Raw genomic sequence first — 24,207 nt, forward strand, 5'->3', positions numbered from 1 at the left:
GTGCAGAACACTCCCCCTCCCCGAGAGACATGATAAATTGCTGACTAGGCCAATATGATTTTTATCTTTGGTAACTCTTACTCTTCCTTCTTGTTCTGAAAGAAACACGCCCACTAGAGTCACATCTCCGACAGTTGTGGCAATATCAATTGTTCTTGCACACATGGTGTTCCATAAGAAATGGAGAAAGTTATCGTTCTTGATTCCAAATGCGTTACTTCCGGTGAGACGGTGCTGAGTCGTAATATTTCAGTATTTGAAAAGCTTGAACAAAAACTACAATGATTGGGACTATATAGAGAGTTTTAAAGGTATTTAAGTAACTTAGAATAATATTTAAAACGTAAAGAAACCCTTTTCTATGATTGGATGTAAAATTAAATAGGTCAATTTTCGATTCCTGAGATTATTGACTGCGTAAATTTTCCAATGAAGTTTTTTTTTCTCTTTCTCATTTCATATTAATGAATTTTACTTCATTGTAGTTACAGTAATCAGGCAATTTGTGTAAGGAGAATTGTTGGCTGCCATTCACGTAAGTATCTTAAATTTAGAGCCCCCCCCCCCTCTTTCACCCAAATAGAAAAAATATCATCAATGATCATGATGTGACTTTGCGCTAATTGAGTATTTCTATTTTGAAATATCCAAACTAAAGACAATGAAATACATTTATTGACTGTTTTCAAGCATTACATGCATTTTTTCGAACCAAAGAACCAAACTGTGAGGCCATTCGGCTGTCAGAAGGCAAACAGTTTGGTTTTGGGGTCGACAAGCACATTTTACCTGAAAACACAGTCAATAAATGTTTTGTTATACCTCATTTTGTTTGACATATATGTATCTTGTGCTGGCTTCTTTGATATTTATTTCCTTTATCAGTACTGAGCTTTTAAACTTGGTCAATTCCACCTCGGTCTAATATCAACAAGTAAAATGCTAATCCCGCCCATTTTGTATCGTAAGCCGTTCAGTGACCGTCCTTCATAGACAGGTCTAGATAGAACATTCTATCGGTAAAATGATATTTTCCTTTGAACCCAGTTTAACAATAGAATTAGTTCCATGTATTTGCTATGTAGCAAAATAAAAATGCCATTTGGGCGATATAAACTTGTACTAAGTGTATTTACTACGAATAATCTAGAGAGTTCCGAATTTAAACATGGCAGGTAAATGTTTAGTGAGAAAAAACTGAGAAATTTAGTTGAATTTTCGTTTTTATATGAATCATTTTTTAGGATAAAATGCATAAACAATCTCAAAAAGGTTTAAAAAGATTAATTTAGTAGTTATTTTCAGTGTAACCCCTTTTTCGTTGTCTTCAAAATCATTTCGGAGCGGATCCACTCCTTTTTCCTACTTACTAATTTGCTACATTTAAAGTATATAGGACGTATTCTAACTGTGGTGAGGGTTTGTCCTGAGACACAGTTAGATTATTCTAACTAGGACAGGTCCAATAATCTCACTCTGTAGTCAAATACTTTTTACTATTTTTATACTATTTTTTTTTTTTTACGACCATTCAGTAAAACATTATAAGTGTTATACCTTATCAGCTGTGATTTATATAGCAACAAATTTTTAAAAGGTATAACAAAAAAGATTAGTGTTGGCAAATCGGACGATTTTTAGTAACCGGTTACTCGCTTCATCTTCCGATCGAGTACCCGGTTACTCGGATGATTTTTGGTAAAAGTATCAATATATATTATTTATCTTATTCTAGGGCTGTGCAATATTACCGGTATATCGGTATATTGCGGTATTATCCACCACGATAATATATCGCGATATGAAAATCAGATACCGGTATTTCACGATATTTATGAAAATATATAAAAACCTCCTTTATTATAGAAACTGCTGAAATAATACTTGTAACTTCCCAGGCCTTTTCAATCTAGTAAAAAAATACTTCGTCAGCTCTCAGAGAGAGAGAGAGAGAGAGAGAGAGAGAGAGAGAGAGAGAGAGAGAGAGAGAGAGAGAGAGAAGCTTTTCATTCAATGTCGCAATTTTAAATATCTTACTTTAAAATAAAATTATTTATTAATAAAAAGACTTTGAAATAAAATTATTAAGAAAGAAAATAAATAAAACATTTCTACATGGTGTATACCATGTGTGCTGTGGTTCTCAAAATCTGATGGAATCTACACGATCGACGATGAATGTTCAAGATACATATTACTAATAAATAACCATCCATGTTTTCACTTGAAACAGTGTTGCTTTTTATTATTTTTTAACAAGTTTCATGCCATTTTAAACTCCTTCATGCTATACCAGGAGCATGTATATTAAAACAGTAGAGATAGGCCAATGCCGTCATAATGTGAAATTAGGTCGGGTCAGACTAAACACCAAACGCCCGAAAATAGGTCACAATTTCTTTCTGGCTTTAATTTTATTCTGTGACCACATAAAATTTCTATATAGTATGTATTGTTTTAATCATTAAGTTACATTTTATGCATTTTATGCTATTTCAACCCCCCCCCCCCCCCCAAAAAAAAAACTATAAAGAATAAACTATGCATAAACTTTTTTTTCAATTTGAAAATACATCAAATGAGTACATTTTGTTTTAATTTTGTACCTGGTTTTTGATTAAAAGTTATTATAATTATGTGTGCGATTAATGTCTTATCCCCCGCCCCCTTTAAAATTTATAGATAAAATCAAATAGTCTTTGAACTTGACAGCATTTTAAACTTTCTGCACAAATTTATTAATGATAATTAATCTACAATATATCGCAATATATTGCAATATTCAACGTAAAATATTGCAATATATCGCAATATGGTTTTCACTCGCAATACCCAACTCTATCTTATTCTATACTTATCGGTAGTAGTAATGCACAAATATACTGTATAGGGACATCATATTTACAATACACACATACGATATCGTCGAAGATTTACGATTTTAAAATAAAGAAAATTAATAAGGAATTCGACACTCAAAGACAAATAAATACGTCATCGTCAATCACCATTTTACACTTTCTTTTTCAGCCCCCGAAATATGTCGCAATCAAGGAGAATAATTATTTACATACTCCATAATTAATAGTTAATATATGTGGAGTGTCCAGTAAATCGCTGGTTTCCGAATTATTTAAGCTTAGGTGATGTAACAGATTTTGAATCAGCTGTTCTTTTGTTACAACTCCAAGCTTATTATGTCTGCGGCGGTATCTCGTTAAATTATCAATTGAGGTAATTATAACTCAGGCCTTCAAAATATGTATACCCCAAGCAATGAAATCTATTAATTATATAAACTGTAAAAACTAATCAAAGCAATTTGATTCACTACAACCATACCCTAGATCAAGTCTAACGGTACCTAAAATTAGGCAAATGTGTAAGTTAGTATACATTTATAAATGATAAAACATTCATTTTCTATGCCTTTACAATGTAGAATTTATTTTATCCGAGTAACCGAATAGCAGTTTTACTAACCGATACTCGCAACGTTCGACGGTTAACCGGTTAACCGGGTACTCGTTGCCAACACTAAAAATGATAAGTGTTTGAATGAAAATCAAAATTACATGTTTTCTCTTCAAAAATTAAATATTGACAAGCATTACAAAGATTGTTACCACATAACATGCATAAAGATATAAAATTTAAAACGAACTACAGTAAAACTTGGTTATAACGAAGTCACTGCGACCTATGAAATTACTTCGCTTTATCCGTAATTCGTTATAACCGTATAAAGAATTTGTTAAATTTATATAGCTGGAGATCCAAGATAACTTCACTATATCCGTGATTTCGCAATATCCGTGTTGGTACTAACTAAGTTTTACTGCATATGTACTATTATCTAAACTTTTATTTTATGTTCTCCAACATAGGTATCATCTTAAATCATGGCTCCCAACAACCCACTGAACACATGGGGGAATGAGAAAACCATGAACCTGAATCCATTAATTCTCACTAACATTCAGGCATCACCATACTTCAAAGTCAACTTGTACGAGCTCAAAACCTACCATGAGGTCATTGATGAAATTTACTACAAGGTGAGTGAGAGGTAAGACCTTTTCTTTACTTTCATGGTGCTTCATTAGAGTAACTGATTTCTTTGAAAAAAATCTGATACCTGTAAAAAATCAAAGGATATTTAGTTTTGAGCACAATTTTTTATTTTTGAATATTACAAGATAGAAAACAAACAAGAAGTCACTAGTAGCTGATAGCAGCATAAGCAAACAACAAGTCGGTAATAGCTATAATTCTCAATGCTAGGTATGATTCAAAGCATGGATCCAACATGTTCAAATCAAATTTCAAAGGTGTCATTGAATTTGTTTTCAGGTGGATCATTTAGAACCATGGGAAAAAGGTAGTAGAAAAACAGCTGGACAGACGGGAATGTGTGGAGGGGTATGTATTAGCTTTAGATAGAAAGAATTAACATACAATAGTGCACTTTTTGGACTGTAAAATTTGCTGAATCTGACCATAAGGGGTTCCATACTTTTTTGCAAGATTAACTTACTCTCAGCTTAGAGATTTATGAATTTTAGATTAAGAACAGTAATATTTCCTATCAAATTAAAAAAGACAATATTTAGTTTTACATTTTTTTCTTACAGGTAAGAGGTGTAGGTGCGGGTGGAATTGTTTCTAGTGCCTACTGTCTTCTGTACAAGTTGTATACCCTGAAACTAACACGCAAACAGCTGATGGGATTAATTACTCACAAGGATTCACCATACATTCGAGGCCTGGGATTCATGTACATTAGGTAAGTGCTTAGTTGCTTGGGTGCAAAAGTTAGACTAGATAACTTTTAAACTTTTATACAGAGTCATAATTTCCTTGAATATTTTTTTTCGTATAAAATCATGATAATTTGTAATCTGAGTAAGAAATCTGAAACTCAGTATTTTTATGCTGCTCTTCAAAGAAGGGAGGGCATATTGATTTGCTGCTGTTGGTTGGTCTGTCAGTTGGTCCACCATCAGTTTTCATTTATTTTCTTTGCAGAGGTTGCACATATTGAAATGAAATTTGGTATTATACACTTATCCACTGGTTGTGAATGGGATAGCTCTTTTATCAAACCTGCGACAGGGAACTATTCCCCGAGGGCTTGCCCAAGGGGAATAGTTCCTATCAAGGGTTTGATGAAAGAGCTATCCCACTCACAAACAGTGGATAAGTGTTTTATTATACTGATGTATATTATAATTTCTAAGATTTGAATTTTCATTGGAGTTAGATTATACTGCAAGAATAAGCTGTTCATATCAAAATCCTGATGACGTCACATTGCTACTAAAATCATTATGACATCATCAGACAATAGATTTATTGCTCGAAATCAAAATTGGCATAAAAAATTGCATGAAAATTTTCCGAGGGTGGATAGCAAAAGCTATACCTCGGGGTATAGCTTTGCTATGCGTGAACTATAAAAGATAGTTATTTTACCTTCTGAACTTTATAGAGGAAACATTTCAACAGAAGTATAATAAACAGATTTATCATAAGAGTATATAGGCCAAGTTCTGTTTTGAATACAATTTTTAGGTCACCTGAGTAAACTCGGGTGACCTATTGCTATCCGTTTTCGTCCATCGTCGTGCGTTAAGATTTGAACATTTTCAGCTTCTTCTCTGAAACCACAGAACCAATTTCAACCAAATTTGGCATATAACATCTATGGGTGAAGGGGAAAAAAATTGTGAATTTCATGGTCCCTGCCCCCCTGGAGCCTGGGGGGTGGGGCAAAAACCACTAAAATTAGTGCAATCTTTAAAAATCTTCTTCTTTACTCCTGGACATCAAGCAGTCAAACTGTTGGTATGATTGTAATCAGCAATGAGTCCTCTACCAAAATTCTGAAATTCATGGCTCCAGGGTCAGGGGTTCTGGTGTTAGGGTGGGGCTCTATTGATTATATAGTGAAAATGCATTATTTCTTTGAAAATCTTCTTCTCTGTTCCTGAGTATTAAATAAACTAATTAAGTACATAGTTCTGATGAGCAAGAGTGCCTCTACCAAAAGTGTGAATTTTATGGCCCCAGGGTGAGGGGTTCTGGTGTTAGGGCGGGGCTCTATTGATTATATAGTAAAAATGCATTATTTCTTTGAAAATCTTCTTCTCTGTTCTTGAGTATTAAATAAACTAATTAAGTACATAGTTATGATGAGCAAGAGTGCCTCTACCAAAATTGTGAATTTTATGGCCCCAGGGTCAGGGGTTCTGGTGTTAAGACGGGGCTCTATTGATTATATAGTGAAAATGCATTTATTCTTTGAAAAGCGTCTTCTCTACTCCTAGGTATTAAATAAACTAATTAAGGACATAGTTATGATGAGTAAGAACGCTTCTACCAAAATTGTGAATTTTATGGCCCCAGGGTCAGGGATTATGGTGTTAGGGTGTGGCTCTATCATGATTATATGGTTATAATACATTACATATATGAAAATCTTTTTCTCTACTCCTGGGTAATAAGCAGATGAACTATTTATATAGTTATGATGTGCAAGCGCTCTTCTTTCAGAATTGTGAATTTCAAGGCCCCTGGGTGAGGGATGCCAAAGACGGGGGAAGAGGGGGGGGGGGGGGCTCTACTTCTATATACTGAAAATGAATTGTTTGAAATCTGCTCCTTGGTATTAATTGAACATTTTTGATAAGCAAGTGTGCCTTTTCAAAAATTGTGCAATGTGTAGACCTAGGGTCAGGGGTTCATGTGTGGTAAGGGAACTCCTGATTATTGCTGAATATTACTGATTAGTTGACATACATTTTTGTTCCCCTATCCTGCTGATGGGTACATTGTATTAAGTAAACAAACGAAGCAATTGGTAAGTGTATAGTTATGATAATCAATGGTGCCTCTTTCAAAATTGTGAATGCCATAGCATCTGGCTGAAAACATGAACCAAATTCAATCATTTGAAAGTTGTTGCATGATGCTCAGGTGACCTATAAGGCCCATGGGCCTCTTGTTTGATAGAGTTATGTCCCTTGAACTTAGAAAAATTCCAATTATTTGGAGGAGGAGAGGGGGGGGGCATAAGTGTTTTACAAACATCTCTTGTTATATACTTGTTACAGTACTTTAATATGCGTGTTACAATAAAAAAAAAAGATGAATGTGAATAATGTGACCCTGTTTTATTTGTGTTTTAGATACTGCCAGGACCCTAAGGAGATGTGGGACTGGTACGAGCCTTATCTGGATGATGAGGAGGTATGAAAGGACAGCTTGTCTGCCAAAAACCGGGTAATGTACCAGAAACAGAGTTTCCTACTTTCACTTTCAAAATCACTTGACTCAGATTAATTTCAAATATGCATTTACAAGATTTATTTTGTAGCTCAGTCACTATAATTTTATTAAAAAGTAGGAAATCTGTTTCATAATTTTTTTATATACTAATAATATTAAAATGATGTAAAAAATATTTTATTTTGCTGTATGTTTTGACTGCTATTTGTATACTACAGGGTGTTAGCTCTAGTCTCTGTGATGTAGAGGCCTGATACCAGATTACAGCGTGCGTCCCAAAGAGGTTAAGATATTCACCATACCTTGTTATCAATGTTCATACATATGAGATACATGTAATGATGTATTTAGAATTGGTTGTAGATTGTGAAATTTCCAGTCATCTCATCTTATATTAAGGTCAATCTTGTATCCCATGATGTTGCATGAATAGGGCTTATTAGATTGCTTTTTACAACTCCAAAAGTGAAATTATTTTTGCTGTAAAATCATCATTGTTTGAAATTTCTGGGAAAGGAAAAATATTATACATGCAACATAATGGAACATTTGGAATGAAATTCTAAAGCATTTGCATCCATGTTTTCAATTTGAAAATGCAGTTTACTATATATGTAATGCAGTTGTACCAATATGGCACATCAATTGTTGAGTAGTTGAACTCTTCACTTGAAGATATATTTCAAGAAATATGTACATGCATCTTGGATTTTAAAACAATTGCTCCGGAGCATTTCTTAACATGAAATGACTTTTTAATGTAGAGAATATTAAAGAGGATTTCTTGTATTATTATTAAGTACATCATATTTATTTTCTTTGTGCAAGAGTCTAGAGCAACACCTGTTAATTATCCATGTGATGTAATCCAGATTCAAGTTTTGTGCCTGGATATTTTACAGGAAATAGATGTAAAGGCAGGAGGTGGACACAAAATGACTATTGGAGAGGTACTTCGCCAGTGGATGGTAAAACTGGAATGGTACTGCACCCTATTTCCCAGAATTCCAGTTCCTGTGCAGAAGGATCTGATGCAGAAACTGAAGGAGAGGCCGCCCCAGGCACCGACCTATGAAGAGGAGGAGGAAGAGGAACCAGAGGAGTACAGGAGGCCAAGGCACATCCCCGACGGGGAAGTCTCATTTGGTGAAGCCGAAAGAAATCTTCATCACAGAAATAGGTACATATCTTTTAAATAAAATTAAAATTTGAGCCAGAGTTGAAAGTAGATAACAATGTCATTGCTTGGGAGAGGTTATCAACTTTTCATTTGCAGCAACATTTCTTTGTTTATTCCATGTTAAAGTAAATGATAACCGTGTATTTTAATATTTGGGGAAGATTATCAATTTTGATGTTGTTATTTTGATAGATCACCTGAATACAGACGTACCCCTCCACGACGATCTCCTCCCAGAAGGAGGTCAAGGTCACCTCGCAGACATCGATCTAGGTCACCTGTCCAAAGAAGGTCAAGGTCCCCTAGAAGACATCGGTCAAGGTCACCTTACAGACGAAGGAGTCCACCTAGATATTCACAGTCTAGAAGGAGGTCAAGGTCACCTCGTAATGACTTTGCCAGGGAACTTGAGAGAGAACGTCGCAGACAGGAAAGAGACAAAAGGAGTGACAGATCAAGAAGTAGAGAGAGGCAGAGAGGCCACAGATCAAGAAGCAAAGAAAGACCTAAGCATCGATCAAGAAGTAAAGAAAGGTCACAGCATCAGTCAAGGTCCAGGAGCAAGGAAAGAATGCAGGCAAGAGCACAGAGGTCAAGGTCAGGATCCAGAGAGAAAAAGAAGAAGAAAGAAAAAAAGCACAAGCATAGATCTAGGTCCAAAGAGCGTAATTCTAAGCATAAATCACACTCCAAGCGTCACAGGGACGTTGATGACGCCTCGCCAGATAGAGAGGAAGTTGATGCAAGGAATGATTCCTGATCTCTGGTTAGAGTAGCTGTTATATGGATGCCTTAAAACTTTTTATTCACTGTGGTCTCATATACTGTACGTTTACATTGTGTATCATTTAAAAAGACAAGGATGGGATCAAAACTGTGTAATACATTCACATGATTGTTTCATCATTATTCTTCATCACTTAAAAAAAGACTGTTTTTCACAGATTTGCATTGTTCAGTTAAAGAGTTGGTCTTCAAGGTATTTCAGTATTTGATGTTGGATAAGAAGTGTTTCTCCTAATTCCATTAGGTACTTCTTAAATTTTATTTCATTTTCTTATTTCATGTTATCAAACAGTAAATATTGCTAATACTTGTATCTCAATTTCTATGGAGATTTTTTAATCATGCAGTGTGCTGCAGCAATATGTGACAATGTCCGATATTAGAAATACATGTAGTCATATGTTCTTTATCAAATATTTGTTGGTCATATACATGTACGAGTTCAATTTAAAAAAAAAAAATCCATTTTGTTCGAAACAATGTACAAAATTTCACATGTGCAGATACAAAGTTCATTTTATTTTGAATCATTTTAGATTTTAGATGGATATGTTTTTATTTACAATAAAAACATTCAGAAAGTTATGCTGTTGGCTCATTACTGCTATGGATAATACATTTTAAAATAGGAAGTGGTTAGGACTCAGTGCAAAAGCACTATGCTACTGTAATTGAAATCACAAGAAGAATACATCTATAGCTAGGGAAAAAAAAAACAAAACATTGAAATTTTCATACGAATACATGTATTTGTATGGATGCCCATTGGATCCATTAATACTACTTTTGACATAAGTGGAAATATAGACTTGTTTTGACAAATATTGTTCCTTCTGAAGTGATGAAGAGCTGTGGTTTTATAATGGCAGTACAACCAAGCAGTGTGATAATGAATGACCAAAGAAAGGAACAATACTGCAGAATACTGTATTGTTACAGCAAAATGTCTCTATCAAACATGCTTATAATGAATTGATGCTTATAGCAAAGTGAATTTCATTCCTCATGGATTTAAAATATATTGTGAACTAGAGGTATATATAGCCAAGTAGTGCGAGGAAGGATATTGTTAAAATACTAGAGTATTTGAAAGGTTCACCTAAAGTCTTACTCAGCATGATATCTAATCCCTGGAACATTACAAGAAATATGAACCATTTGCAATAATTCTAATCTTGGGGCATCTGCTATTATGTTCATATTTCCAGAACCCTGGAGTTCTGACATCTTGCAACTTATTTACATATATATATATATGTGGTAGTGTGTGATGCATGGCTTCCTTCAACATGTAGGGTGGCCTAGTGGTTTAATCTTTATCCTCAAATACAGTAGAGCAATGAACTGTGCTCCCGAGTTCAATTCCAAGCAGAGACACATCTCTGTGATACATATATGACTTTAAATATAGACTGCAACACAGCTTAAAGTCATGGGCAACAGAGTAAGTCTGTCTGAATATCTTCCTAATAAATCAAAGTTGTTCCATTAAATTAGTGACCTTGACCTTTCATAAGACAGTTAGCTTCTAAGAATATTGCATCTCAGCCAATTGCTTGTACATCTTACACATTCCATTCTGAGCTATTATTTTGGAACCTTTCACTGGAATGATGGAAACTTAAAATTCTCCATGTTGGTGACTGTGAATCAAACAGTTACACCATTTTCTGCCTGTATCCTTGGGAAGAATATGAATCAAAATATAGTCACTTTTGAATGACGATAAATCCCCTACCCTTGGTGTTTGGTGATAGATGTGATAAAACAACAATAGCAATATTTTATATTAATATTTATTTATAACATTACAATTATTGCATTTTATAGGAAATTCCTACAAAAGTCCTTGATCCTGTACCGATTAGCCTCCTTATAACAACATTGTGGCAATTACTTTAACTTGTACAAGTTAAGCTCATTATCCACATTGTTGTGAGGTTATTACAAGTATGTTTCATACCCATTAGATGTATTATTTCTGACAAAAATAATTTGCTGGAGAATTCCTATCTTGCCCACCCTCTAAAATTTATACCATACAAATGTTGATATTATTTGTATCGTACATGTACATCTAGTTAAAAAGTTTGTTTTGTTGAAGGGATATTTTTTGTTGAAAGAATTACATGTATACGCATCTGTGTTGTGAAACTTATTTAAATTAATTTAAAACAGAAAAAAACGTGTACAGAAACAAATTTAACAATGAACAGAAAAATTAAGATTGATATTAATTGGTGGGTGCTGCCAATTTGAATATACGATCGGTAGTTTTAAATAAAGTGCTTGAATCTCTTTTTACAATTAGAAATTGCAAATTAATTTCACAGACCTTAAAAAAATCTATTTAATATCCATTACTTAAAAAGTTTGTGAAATAAATAATAAATACTCAGATAACATTATTTGAACAAAAAGAAACGAACACTCTTTTTATCCTATGCTGACAAACATGCAATTTGATTGGATTTCTAAACATAAATACAAAAAAGATCAAGCACCTGTGTCTTAAATGTATACGTAAAAATATACATTTAAAAAAAATTAATAGAAAACAGTACTACATTTTATAAAATATTGATGTCTACAAATTTGGAACACATTAATTTTCCAAAATTTTAGAACTGTAAAATAGTTTTAATTAAATTAATCATCAGCAGTTAATAAAAATGAACCATTGGTGGGTTTCAAAAAAATACACTTGCACTATTAAAAATGAACTAATTGGGGTATCGAAAAGATATGATGTACCTCGTATTAAAAATTAACCGTCGGTGGGCTTGGAAAACAATACACCTCTACTGACTAGACATAATTTCCTCAAAATTCAAATACTGGCTATGTTACAGGTATAAGTTACTGTTTAGTCATAGAGCATTTAGGATATTATTTATCACAACCATACAGAACATAATTATTATATATTATATCATATAATATATATATTCTAAGACGTACAGTGACGTATATAATTATTATAGCCATTTCATATGTCAGTCAAAACCAGCATTGTGGTTGACTCTTTAAAGAACAAAATACTGTACATTTTCAAAATGTGCCTCTCAGAAAGTTAATCATTAAAATAATTGATAAATATTGTGTGCTCTACATATAAAATTATGAATCACCCTGTCGCATTAAAAAACAAGATGCCCGTGGGCAAAAAATCATACACACTGCACTCCCACTCTATCAAAGCTCATTTACATTTTTAAAATATTATGTTACAGAATTTTAAGCCCTTTTATGGTGGGTTGATCATTATTACAGAGGTTTTAAATTTTGTTGAAACAAAAACATATCTGACTGTGGAAACAAATGTAATGTGAAAAATATGAAATCTTCTTTTATATCATTCTTGTGATCTCTTTGTAATCTCTCTCTGTTTATATTGCAATCATTTCAGACTTAATTTACTAACACAATCAAATTTGCTTGATTTTTACTCTCTTTCTAATTTTATGTCTATAACTTTATGTTTATCACATCATCTAACAAATACTTTTCAGGTATTTTGCACATATGTTAAAAGCAAATCTCCCTCTTAAAAACACACACAAAAAAAACTATACCTGTATTTCCATGAACATTTTGTGACTATGATATTACCAAAATACAGACCTATGCAGCAATACTGGTAAAAATTACTTTTTTGTCTAACATTGAAAGACGATATGATAAAACAACACACAAGTTTAATTTCACAACATAGAAACTGATGATGAAATCTACACCTGCATAGATATGCTGCAAAAGTATAAACTTTTTATTCAATACATAAGACATCATCAGATTTTTCACCAAAATTGTATATGCTTTTACAAGGAGTTTACATTGAATGTGTTTGTTACAATGAGAGACAGATAAGGGAATTCTAGAACAAAGTCTTCAAATATTTGTGTGGCAGTCTTCACTCATTAATATTGCACACAATATTGTAGACCCTGAATATACGAAAGTAGTTTATAATTGCGTAATTTCACTGGCCAAATAAAAATTTTTATTGCTAAAATAATTGTAAACACTTGCTATAAACAGTGACACACTTGCGAATTAAGAATCTTGTAATTTGACATCTCAGAATCTTTTCATTATATTCAGAACCCACATAAATTAAGGAATCTACAGTACTAGAGCAGTTTGCCATCTTCCTTTTTACCACTTCATGTTTCTCAAAATTGCTATATTTAATTTTACTGTAGATATGACATAAATCTATAATTAAATTACCCCTACATCATATATTGCACACAAAAAATAGCTGCAGATGATGAACTGTGAGACCAGAGCATGATTGCACCATGAAATTTACACCTGCTTTCTGAATGGACAGAGTATGAACCAATCAGAGACTCCAGTTTTTGAGTTTCCGCCGCCCCCTTTTCCTGTGCTGTATGCGAGCTTCGTGGTCCTGCTTGGTTCTCACTACAAACACCGGTTCAGAACCACCACTATTGTTCATGGCATAAAACACATTCACTTTCTCTGGAATTAATAATTCTGCAAAAAAAAAAGTTAATTTCACTTGCATGACATAACTTTAAGATATACAAGTATATTGTTAAAATGCATCCTCATTTATCTCCCATTGCTTTTGAGGCAAAAAAATCATTTAGGGAATATTAAATTTTTTTCAAAACAATCTTGAGAAAGTCTTTTGTCAGCTTATACAGAGTTATCTGCCGCTGACCTACCTCCATCAGACAGAACTTGCAGTAGACAGTAGTTACTGGACGGACCTTTTTTAGAGTATTTGTCCAATACTTTATCTATCACAGTGTGCGTGTGATCCGCATTCTTTAACTGAAGTATAAAAACAAAACTTGAATAGAATCTTTCTCATGAAAATAAAATGTAGCACATATGAAGTGATCTATGCAAGTAAAAAAAGAGAATAAACAGTTAATAATCTTCTCAATATCTTAATATTTTATATATAATTCTATAGATATGTTTCTAAAAACAATCAACATACAGTATTTTACTAGAAAAAAAATCAAATTATTACTATGGATCTCTGAATCTTTTAAAAATATCTAAACATATAATGTAAGTATATATGTAATTTAATAATTTATATATTAAGAAATTAAAATATTCATAATTGAACGTGAATATTTCCCTTTCAAAAATGAAAGATTTCTCACCATTATACTTTTGTAGACATGAGTATCTGATTCAGGTCCGGACTCAAAGCGGACTTTAATGACACAGGTGTCGGAAGATCGGAATGGTGACGACACGGTCGTGTCACTGTCACATGACAGAAGAGAGGAAGTGGAGGAGGAGTGGGACATCTAAATATAGAAACAATTAAGTACGATATATCTAAATATAGAAATATCTATCCCAAAATATAAAATTATAATAGTTCAAGGAAGACAATAAAAATAGTGAAGGTTGAGGGAATTGAAAAGCACCTGCTAGTTAGCACTTAAAAATCTTAATATTATGCAATCTTAATAGATTATTAACATATTGAATTTTCATTGTCTATCCAATCATATATGAATAGTTTCAATGACAGGAAACTTTCAAACCACTACTTGAAATATGATCATAGGGGGGAAATTTTTGTTTAAAACTCCTCTTTAGCAAATAGTTCTCATTGCTGATTTGATATATCCATGACGTATGAATAGTACTTACCCCTTGTGAGGGAGAGGCGGGGGAGTCCATGTTAGAACTACAGACGCTGGAATTATCCAGACCACAACTCAACAGGGACAGCTTACTGCCCTCGTAACGGGGCGGGCGGGTACCCAAACTGTGGGGAAGGAAAAAATCATGAATTAATAATATAATAGACAATTGAATTATCCAGGCCAAAACTCAATAGGCTGAGCTTACTGCAATCATAATGGGGCCAGAAGGCCAGTACACAAACTTTTTGCGGAATAGAAAATCAAAATTAAAAACTAGAATTTTAATATATCAAAGCACTGTTTTTATTTTTCTACTAAGAGTAAATCATTACAGCGGTTTAGACTTACACATGGTCCTTTTTAATGATATTATCAATTTAATCAATTTGTATTTTAATGGAGAATTGCTATTGCTGTAAATATGTATACAAACCCATATCAAAAAATAATACAGAAAAGTATATTTTTAATATACTTTTAATACATTCATTTCTGTACTTTCTTAAAATAATACAGAAAAAATATATTATTTTCCTATCACAAAAAATGGGTATATTATTTTTGTATTAAAATCTGACTTTGATATTTTGCAGTGTATTATTTTTGTATTTTTTTGAACTTAGATTATTTTCAGTGTATTATTTTTGTATTTTTAAGGACTTAGTTTTTTCCAACTGTATTTTTTCTGTATCAATTTTGAACTTATATATTTTACAGTAAAATCTCTACAGCTAGAGTGTATCATATTTGTATTAAATTTGGACTTAGTAATTTAACAGAAAGTTTGACTGTATTATTTTTATATTAAATTTGGACTTTTTAATTTTACAGAATTTGTCTGTATTATTTTTATATTAAATTTGGACTTTGTAACTTTTCAGAAAAGTCCTTAAATTTAGACTATATTATTTTTGTATTAAATTTGGACTTGGTAATTTTACAGGAAGATGGTCAGTATTTTTTTTTTATTTTGTATCAAATTTGATTTTAGTACATTTACAGAAAATTCCATAGTTAGTCTGTATATTTTGTTTGTTTTCTTTTTTTTCTTTGAGGAGGGGGGGGGGGGGTTTAAATTAATATTGTATTTATGAACTTTATAAATTTTAGAGAAATTCCTTGCAAATATTCTGCTGGTTTTAGATACCGGTACTAGTTTGTAGCATTTTTGAACATTTCTTTTTTTTTTTTTTATTTATTTTTTTAAAAGGTATCTTGGTATCCAAATCGAACTTAAAAATTAATTGGTACTAAAATTTTTGTTAATTCCATTCAGTTATATCAATGGTAATCTAAAGAAATGTCTCCATCTTCAGCTGATTAAGTTGAAGATTTTACAGAGGGTTTACATTTTTACAGCGGGTTTACATCCAATCTCGTGCAGCAGGTGGCCTTGCAGGCTTACAAATGATTGCATCATACTACAATGTAGAAATCACGTGATTTACCTGTGCACAACTATCAGTATTTCTGTACATACGATGTTTCTTCAGATTTGAGATATTTTGCAGTAATGAATGACAATTATATTTTAAATTAGCCTTAATGAATTTATTGAAACGGTCTTATAATGTACAAGTGCAGAAATGGTCGTAAAATCAGTAGATTTACTACCGTAATTGGCTGAAGCCAATGTTGTGTACACGTGCGCTTGTCACTTGATGATTATCTCTCCACACCCCTTCAGGCAATTAAATTGTGTACCGACTCTAAAGCATTGTTTTTACAGTAATGGGGCTAATTATTTGCTGTTCTTTTAATTGCTTGAATTATTTTCTTTCTTAAAAATCGGGGATCAGTTTAGAATCTTTCGTATAGTGTTGATTATGACACATTGAACACTTGTTGTGTAATTTTACCTTATCTTATACTTATCGGCCTCAATAATTGAGAGTTAACAAATGAAATACTAAGTATGTTAAAACAATATCACAATTACTTTGCTGAAATAAAATTAACTTAAGTATGTGGCGACGTAATATATCAAAATCTGTGTATTCTACAAAAAAAATAATAATAATAAACTCTTCTTCGCAACATTATCATGATTATCTTACGTAATTAATACAGTACATTTAGGATTATTTACTGAAGACATACATGGCTGATGCCTAGTTCTATTTTGGATAATTTCTGAAAATGCTTGTAATAAATATAACTGACGATTTCTATTTCACCGCGACTGTAAAGCTGCAAACATGTTTGTATATTCCCCGCGTTATATGATCCTAATTGTTGAACTTTATGGTCTATTTCACAGGTCAACTTGAATAATTATAAAAAGAAAAAAAACAAAACAAACAAACAAACAATATGGCCGACCGGAAATCTCTCTGTTTGTAATCGGAAAATTCCGTAGGAACAAAAATGTTACGATTTGAAGAAATGATTCCTAATAATTATTCCTATAATGATCTTGGGTTTGTTAAAAGGATTCTGTACTATTTTTAGACTTCGTAAATACATCTTTTTAAACTGTTTAAAATATTTTCTATTTAAAAATAGGAAATCTTCGTAAATATCGAACAATTTGATTGGTCAGAATTTAAATTTTTTCTTAGCTTTTCTCTGATTGGCTAACGGAAATTTACCCACGCCATTTTGAAAAATAGATTGACGAGCCATGCTAAGAGAGTTGTTGATGTTTTGAATAAATTAGTGAATATTCGCCGGTAAAATGGATTGAAAAATAGATGCTTAACTTCAGCATGTAAGGATGAACATCAGCAAAAAAAGCGAAAACAGGAGGAGGTTGGCGTTTTTCAAGCACAATGCCGGCCCTGGCTTTCCTGGTGTAAACAACGCCACATGCGGTAAGACTAAGAGTTTACACAAAACATCACGGTAGTTTTACTTTTTTTTAAAGTGCAATGTAGATTAATAAAGGTATAAGCTTTAATAACCAAATCATAGTAGGTCAAAATAAAAGAGGATATATTGGTCTTATTGTGAAAGATAGTTTTGTTATATGCTAGTTTCAACTTCAAGATCGAATTGTATGAAGGACTTTCAATGGCAAGTGAAATTATTCAGATAGACTAAAACTACTTCAAAATTAATTTCACACATGCCATGAAAATGGACTAATAACAGATAAAATCATTTTAATTTTGAAAGGGGGGGGGGGGGAGAATTGCAATAAGCTTCATGGATCTATAGTTTAGTATACTTATTTATTTCTATTATGAACATGCAGACAGAATTTTCTGTGTCTTAATAATAAATAAAGGCATCTGTTTAAACTCGAGACTGCTTTACTTTAGTAGGGATGATCCAGGATTTGGGGGGGGGGGGGAAAAGTCTACAAAAACTAAAAATTTCTTTCACTAAACAGTTGTTGGATAAACTAATATTTTTTATATGAATTATACTAAGTATTTTACTTAAAGATATCCTAATCAAATGCACCCCCAATAAGGCAATATGGGCGGGGGGGGGGGGGGGGGGGGGGGAAATGTTCATTTTTTTAATGTTCTATATTTGTCTCTCTGTTCTTCAAAACATTTAACAGTATTATTACTTTTACAGTTTTAGTCACTCGGCAGACCGGTTGAAGAAAAGCTGATTAGTTAAGATGAATACCCCCCCCCCCTTTGAAGCACTACAGGTGTGTAACCGCGACCAAGCAGGATGATTGAATGAGAAAACTGGAGATGTACTTCTGCAACAAAGTAAAGTGCTGTGCAGAAGAAACACCAAAGCAGAAAGAAGATCTAGACTTTAAGTCTCAAATATCATGACAAATGTACAATGTACAAAGTAGAACACAGACAATAAGATTGGTAAAACATGAATTAGGAATTTAAAAAAGGATAAGAAGAGTGAATACTGTATGTAAGACAAAAAAAATCAAGTTCATTATACTATAAGTAGCTAATTCAGCACTTAAAGCCATATTATTTACTTTTAGTGATTTGTACCTAATGACTAGCTCAAGGTTTTATTCTCATAAATTTTTTTTTACTGGGTTAAAGAATTTCAAATACTTATCTTGACCTGCTTTCAGAAACTTCATCAACATTGAGATTTTTAATGTTAAAATTTAATTCATCCATAAATTTAGACCTTTCAAACTTAATTTTATATTTTTTTGTATTATTTCAAGCTTTTAAATATACTTTTTGTCTATTAATTTTGTATTTTAATGGTATTTTTGAATAGCAATTCTTAAAGATGAAAAATACATTAGAAATATATTATTGATACAAAAATAATATACTGATACAAAAATAATACATTTATATTTTTTTTTTTCAAGATAAAAAATACAAAAATAATACACTAATACAAAAATAATCTACCTTTTCTGTATTTTTAATTCTTTCCAGATAAAAAATACAAAAATGATATACTGGTACAGAAATAATACATTTGTATTTTTTCTGTATTTTTTATTCTTCTCAGGTAAAAATACAAAAATAATACACTTTATATTATTTTCATACTTTTTTGACCACTGTATTATTTTTGTACTTTTCTGTAGTTTTAATTCTTCTCAGGTAAAAATACAAAAATAATACACTTTATATCATTTTCATACTTTTTTGAACACTGTATTATTTTCATATTTTTCTGTAGTTTTATTTCTTCTCAGGTAAAAATACAAAAATAATACACTTTATATTATTTTCATACTTTTTTGACCACTGTATTATTTTCATACTTTGAAAGAAAAATACAGAAATAATACAGAAGTACAAAAATAATACAATGTAACCAATCAATTCTATCATTTTTGTATTATTTCTAAAAAATAAAATATATTAAAAATATACTTTTTTGTGAGGATTTTAGATAATTTGGCTAGATTTTGAGGGTTCCAAATTTGGTCATTAAAAATATACTTTTTTTGTATTATTTTTGTATTATTCTCTTGTATTATTTTTATACATGGGAATATAAGATGGTAAAAAAAATCCAGAGGAGAAATTTATAATGTTGACATAGAGAAAGCTAGATGTCTTCATCAATTACACATGCACATAAACTTGAAAATTACACAGTTGAATTGATTTATAAGCTAGAAGTCTGTAATGTATATGAATATTTGTAGCATATTATTTCAACATGTACATGTATAAAGGAGCTGCCTTAACTTGCAGCATGAAGAACAATGAAAACTTGCAAAAATAGTATTCAGATTGTAAAAGACAATAAATGTTGTTTGCTATAGTGTCACTGTCAAATATCTGAACTTGCTTTGTTGTTGAACGATAAATTAGTCTACAAACAAAATCATTTTTTTTTCAATTCACATACTGTAAAAAGATGTTGGTATTAAGTTGCCAACAAAATCAAATGAACAAAACTCTCTGTAGAAATGTGTAAGTGTTCAACAAAAGACAATAGCATGCAATTATAATCTCCAAAACGTTTTATTTTACACCTTGTACCATTTCCAGTGAAGTCATTCCAATAAAACAGAACTTGTAAAAAAGTTCAATTTTTTATCAGATGTTGCTATTCTCTTGTTACACCCCATTAATGACAATTTCTGCTTCAAATATTTTTTAATCAGTTCTTCCAAAAAAATTACCGGGGTATTTTGAAATTTCAACCATCTGCATTTACCATTTCTGGAAGTTGAAGTCATATCAGAAGTACCAAAAATATGGGCTTTGGAATATCTTGTAATTTCATTTTCAATGGATTTTGATGAAACTTGGAAACTTGAACAGCTGCAGAAATTACCCATTATATGGTAAGTAGTGAATACAGTGACAGTTTGCAGAAGGAAAGGCCTACTTACTTATCACCATTTTTGACAACTTTGAGCAAACTTGAATAACTGGAAGACATTCAATCTTAAATGTGACTGTATCGTGACAAATAATTCATTCAATTTCAACACTTTTCAATGCAATACAAATCACAACACCCATATATCGAACTATTTCCAACAATAATGATATATATTTACCTTGCCGATTTCTTCTTTAAACGACCAGGGCCTTCTTTGACAGGTTCAATCAAACAAGACATGTCATGGCTAAAACAATTAAATTTTTAATCAATTAAATTTACTGTCTGAAAAAATTAAACATTTGTATTATAAATTTCCAATTTGGGTTATTAATACATGTACTATTAAATCATTATAGATTCATTATTTCATTCCTTTAACTTTTTTTAATTGATTAGTATTTTAGGGTTTAAATATTGTGAAATCATCATAGTTCTTGGACCATTGTTCACAAATTTTGTGTCTTCCCATCAATTTATTTCCCAAAGAAAACTACTTTTATCAATATATTGCATCATTTTACATCTCATATACCAATGAAATTACATTCCCACAGAGCAGTAAAATGTTGGCTGTCCTTGAGCATTGACCCCCATGAATCAAAATGACTCCACAGTCCTAGATTTAAGATCATGAAATAAGGAAATCAAAGTTACCATTCACTTTCATCATAGACCCGCACAGAATCAAACCAGGACCAAATCTGTTTGTTTTCCTGGAAATTATAGATCTGGGCCGCTGATTGTAGCAGTTTGATCTGGGCTAGCACCTCGAACTCTTTCCTCCGCTTTTCAAAGTTGATCAGTCCGCACTCGGTGCGGTCCGGAATAGCTGTGTCTATCATGGTTAGATCTGTCAGAAAGGTCCCTAAGTATGGAACGGTACCTTGAACTATCCCCTAGAGAAAGGAACAAGACCGATTACAAAATTACACCAAGGAATTTTCTGTAAAAAAAATTCTCTTTATAAATTTATAAATTTGTTTTTTTAGCATTATCTTGGATATGCTTTGAAGCCTGAGAGTCAATAAATCTCCTTTTTCTGTTCATCGTCTTTATTTAGTTTATTTCTGACAGTTTCATCTACATGTTTAATGTTCCCGACAACTGCAATCAGCTGACTGTATATTCTACCCAGTAACTCCTTAATCACTTTCTCCTTCAGAATCCAGTAAATAATACCAATGTTTATAGGTTTTCTGACAAGATGAGACAGCAATAATGTGATTAAATTCTCATTACATAACATATCAGCTGTTATCTGGATCTCTGTCAATTTATTTTCAGACTCCTTTACTTACGTTTTCTATCCAGGACCTGCGTTTTTGTAGATTTCGTCTCCTCAGTATCTTATTGTTGGAATCGAGATCGGGAAACTTTGCTGTAGCCTCCTACAGATGACAAAACACAGGTATACAGCAGATCCAAAAAAAAATATGATAAAAAGAAATTTCAACTGCAATAGATAAAAAAGCTACGACCTTGGCATACAAAACACACAATCTTACTTTCATGAGTAATTCTCGAGATAAAATCTGGTTATTGTCGTTGCTAAAGATGTCTGCCAACTCTTGAAATAAATCTATGCTCTCTCTGGAAGACAGACAAATGAAATATTTCAACTTCACCTGCTAAACTGCATGTGCAGCACTTTTAGGAGATGCTAAAGATTGTATTGGGTTACCGTAAAAACTCATGACTGCCAATCTCAAAAGCAATCAGAAATTTAAGTACTCTGAGGTTACTTAAAGTGGAATCATTCTGCAAGCATCAATTTGTTAGGATGACATATAAACACAAAAATTTTATAAGCACTAGGTGATCATTTATCTATTTCCCCTCTGCATCTGTCCTATTCCCAGAAGAAAACCCAATTTTAAATGAAAAGTAAGGATATTAGCAAGGTTGTCCCTAAGACCTGGGGAAGGGGAAGTCAAGTCTGCTTTAATATTCCAGTTATTCTGGTATTCCCCCCACAACCCCCTGTAAGGGGAGGAACTCTAAACCCCATTCTAACATGTATAATGTCCCTGCTATTTCAATTCTTAAGAAGCCCTGTATTGGGTTAAATGAATATAGATGAACATTTACCACAACAATTGTTGACAATTTGAATTCTAGAGGTTTATCTTACTTTGGAAGTGAGGCCCAGGTCCTCTTCAGACGATACACTGAATGAGACTGGAGTCCAGATATGATGGCTTTCAAAGAGGAAAAATTCTTCTGCTGTCTTAACTCCTGTATAAATAAAATTAAATATACACCATACATTTATCCTCTACATGTACACAATCATTTAAACCTAACTTATCCATCATATAAAGAGTTCTTTTCAGTGATAGCTTTGTTTGAATTACCTGGAATATCAATTCATTACTTAAGGATTTCTGCCCTCTGTAAGTTTGTTAGGACTTGAGGTCCCTGGTTTTCAGGCTTGACTTACCTGGGCAATATCAATCCATTTCTGGAGGATTTTTGCCCTCAGTGAAGACTTGAGGTCCCTGGTTCTCAAGATGGTAGCTATTACCCGTAATGACACCCTGTTGAACTGTTCAATGGTGGCCAATACACTGGGGGCTATGGTTCCACCTTTACCCAATTTCCTGTCCCTCCTTGCCCACACAGCCCCCAGACAGTGGTGGGGTATGACCCTTTTAAATAATTCCTAGAAAAAAGACATTATTATGCATATATTATTATTTATATGCTAATGAGCTGCATGTACATGTATTGCAGTAAACATATATCATAAGCTTGCAAGATATTGATACAAAATCTGATATGCATTTTGTGGAAGGGATGGGGTGGTATTTTCCACAATAACTTACTGCATCTTTGTATGTGAGTTGCTCTGCGAGTCGTTGATTGGGTATGTCTAGAAATTCTAGAGGCTTCTGGTACTCAGCATCAATCATGTGATCAACCTCATCCACAATGGAGAACTGAAATTTTATACCTCCATCTGCAGGTGTGAGAACAAAATATGTAATTTAGATTACTGCGCACAAATTAAAACCGCAAAGCATGTGTTATTTGTCTCTAATTAGTTTTACTATTATTGAAATTGTTATGTGAAATGAAAAACAAACCAAATTATTTATACAGTATAACATTGTTTTCTCAAGCATAATAGAACCAAGAAAAAACTTCAAGTTCAAGATATCCAAAGATGTGAGATACTGAAGGTAAAATACATGGTACCTGGGACTTCCAAATCTTTTTGACATGTCGACAATTTGTGTTTGACATATTGAAGTTCAACAACCGAACATATCAAATTGCATATTAACCTGATTTGGATACAGCCTCTCTTTGAAATTTTTCTATTTTGTGCCGAGCCCTCAGTTCGAGGTCACTGTCTGGTATAAACTGATGTGAGAAAGACTCTAATACTGTGAGACATGTGTAGTCGGGGTGATCACGGAAATCGTCAGGGTATGTATCCATCCACACTGATATCACATTCTTAAATGTCCTACAAAAAAAAACAATGATAAATTTTCTTCTTAGTCAACAAAAGATTTCCAAACAAAAAGAAAAAATATTTTTTACCAATATTTG

The 24,207-nt window shown here is 32.4% G+C and overlaps 2 protein-coding genes across 11 annotated transcripts in view; one reads left to right on the top strand and one right to left on the bottom strand.

Annotated features, from left to right (window-relative positions):
* Positions 1–198: 198 nt before the first annotated feature.
* Positions 199–9,841, top strand: LOC134247741 (pre-mRNA-splicing factor 38B-like). Of its 3 annotated transcripts, none has more exons than XM_062730105.1 (8): positions 199–311; positions 486–539; positions 3,888–4,058; positions 4,354–4,422; positions 4,635–4,786; positions 7,191–7,251; positions 8,193–8,470; positions 8,663–9,841. In XM_062730105.1, exons 3-8 carry the CDS (start codon positions 3,903–3,905, stop codon positions 9,228–9,230), a joined length of 1,284 nt encoding a protein of 427 aa, XP_062586089.1. In that variant the 5' UTR covers positions 199–311; positions 486–539; positions 3,888–3,902; the 3' UTR covers positions 9,231–9,841. The 3 variants fall into 3 exon arrangements, with proteins under 3 accessions (XP_062586089.1, XP_062586088.1, XP_062586091.1); XM_062730104.1 differs by having other exon boundaries at positions 486–535; XM_062730107.1 differs by lacking the exons at positions 199–311; positions 486–539 and having other exon boundaries at positions 3,932–4,069.
* A 1,195-nt stretch (positions 9,842–11,036) lies between these two features.
* The window catches only part of LOC134247742 (ral guanine nucleotide dissociation stimulator-like 1), a 28,451-nt gene continuing 15,280 nt past the window's right edge, over positions 11,037–24,207 (bottom strand). For 6 of the 8 annotated variants that reach the window (XM_062730109.1, XM_062730108.1, XM_062730110.1 and 3 more), the window contains 13 exons: positions 23,937–24,121; positions 23,475–23,608; positions 23,090–23,311; positions 22,781–22,884; positions 22,155–22,239; positions 21,948–22,037; positions 21,304–21,545; positions 20,825–20,893; positions 20,654–20,692; positions 14,909–15,026; positions 14,407–14,556; positions 13,954–14,062; positions 11,037–13,759 (listed from right to left, as the gene is read on the bottom strand). In XM_062730109.1, coding sequence (XP_062586093.1) covers positions 13,605–13,759; positions 13,954–14,062; positions 14,407–14,556; positions 14,909–15,026; positions 20,654–20,692; positions 20,825–20,893; positions 21,304–21,545; positions 21,948–22,037; positions 22,155–22,239; positions 22,781–22,884; positions 23,090–23,311; positions 23,475–23,608; positions 23,937–24,121 — 1,702 coding nt within the window. In that variant the 3' untranslated portion in view covers positions 11,037–13,604. The remainder of the gene's footprint in view (positions 13,760–13,953; positions 14,063–14,406; positions 14,557–14,908; positions 15,027–20,653; positions 20,693–20,824; positions 20,894–21,303; positions 21,546–21,947; positions 22,038–22,154; positions 22,240–22,780; positions 22,885–23,089; positions 23,312–23,474; positions 23,609–23,936; positions 24,122–24,207) is intronic. The other 2 variants (XM_062730115.1, XM_062730114.1) reach the window with 1 other exon arrangement.

The sequence above is a fragment of the Saccostrea cucullata genome, unplaced genomic scaffold (assembly GCF_032062105.1).
Source record: "Saccostrea cucullata isolate Sc308-1 unplaced genomic scaffold, CSIRO_AGI_Scuc_v1 ctg64, whole genome shotgun sequence".
Classification (NCBI taxonomy): domain Eukaryota; kingdom Metazoa; phylum Mollusca; class Bivalvia; order Ostreida; family Ostreidae; genus Saccostrea; species Saccostrea cuccullata.

Excerpts from the sequence above, each read along its gene's own strand:
- LOC134247741 (XM_062730105.1), top strand. The coding sequence starts at position 3,903 with ATGGCTCCCAACAACCCACTGAACACATGGGGGAATGAGAAAACCATG. Across the intron at positions 4,423-4,634 it reads AGACGGGAATGTGTGGAGGG|GTAAGAGGTGTAGGTGCGGG; the intron begins GTATGTATTAGC and ends TTTTTCTTACAG. Across the intron at positions 7,252-8,192 it reads CTTATCTGGATGATGAGGAG|GAAATAGATGTAAAGGCAGG; the intron begins GTATGAAAGGAC and ends GATATTTTACAG.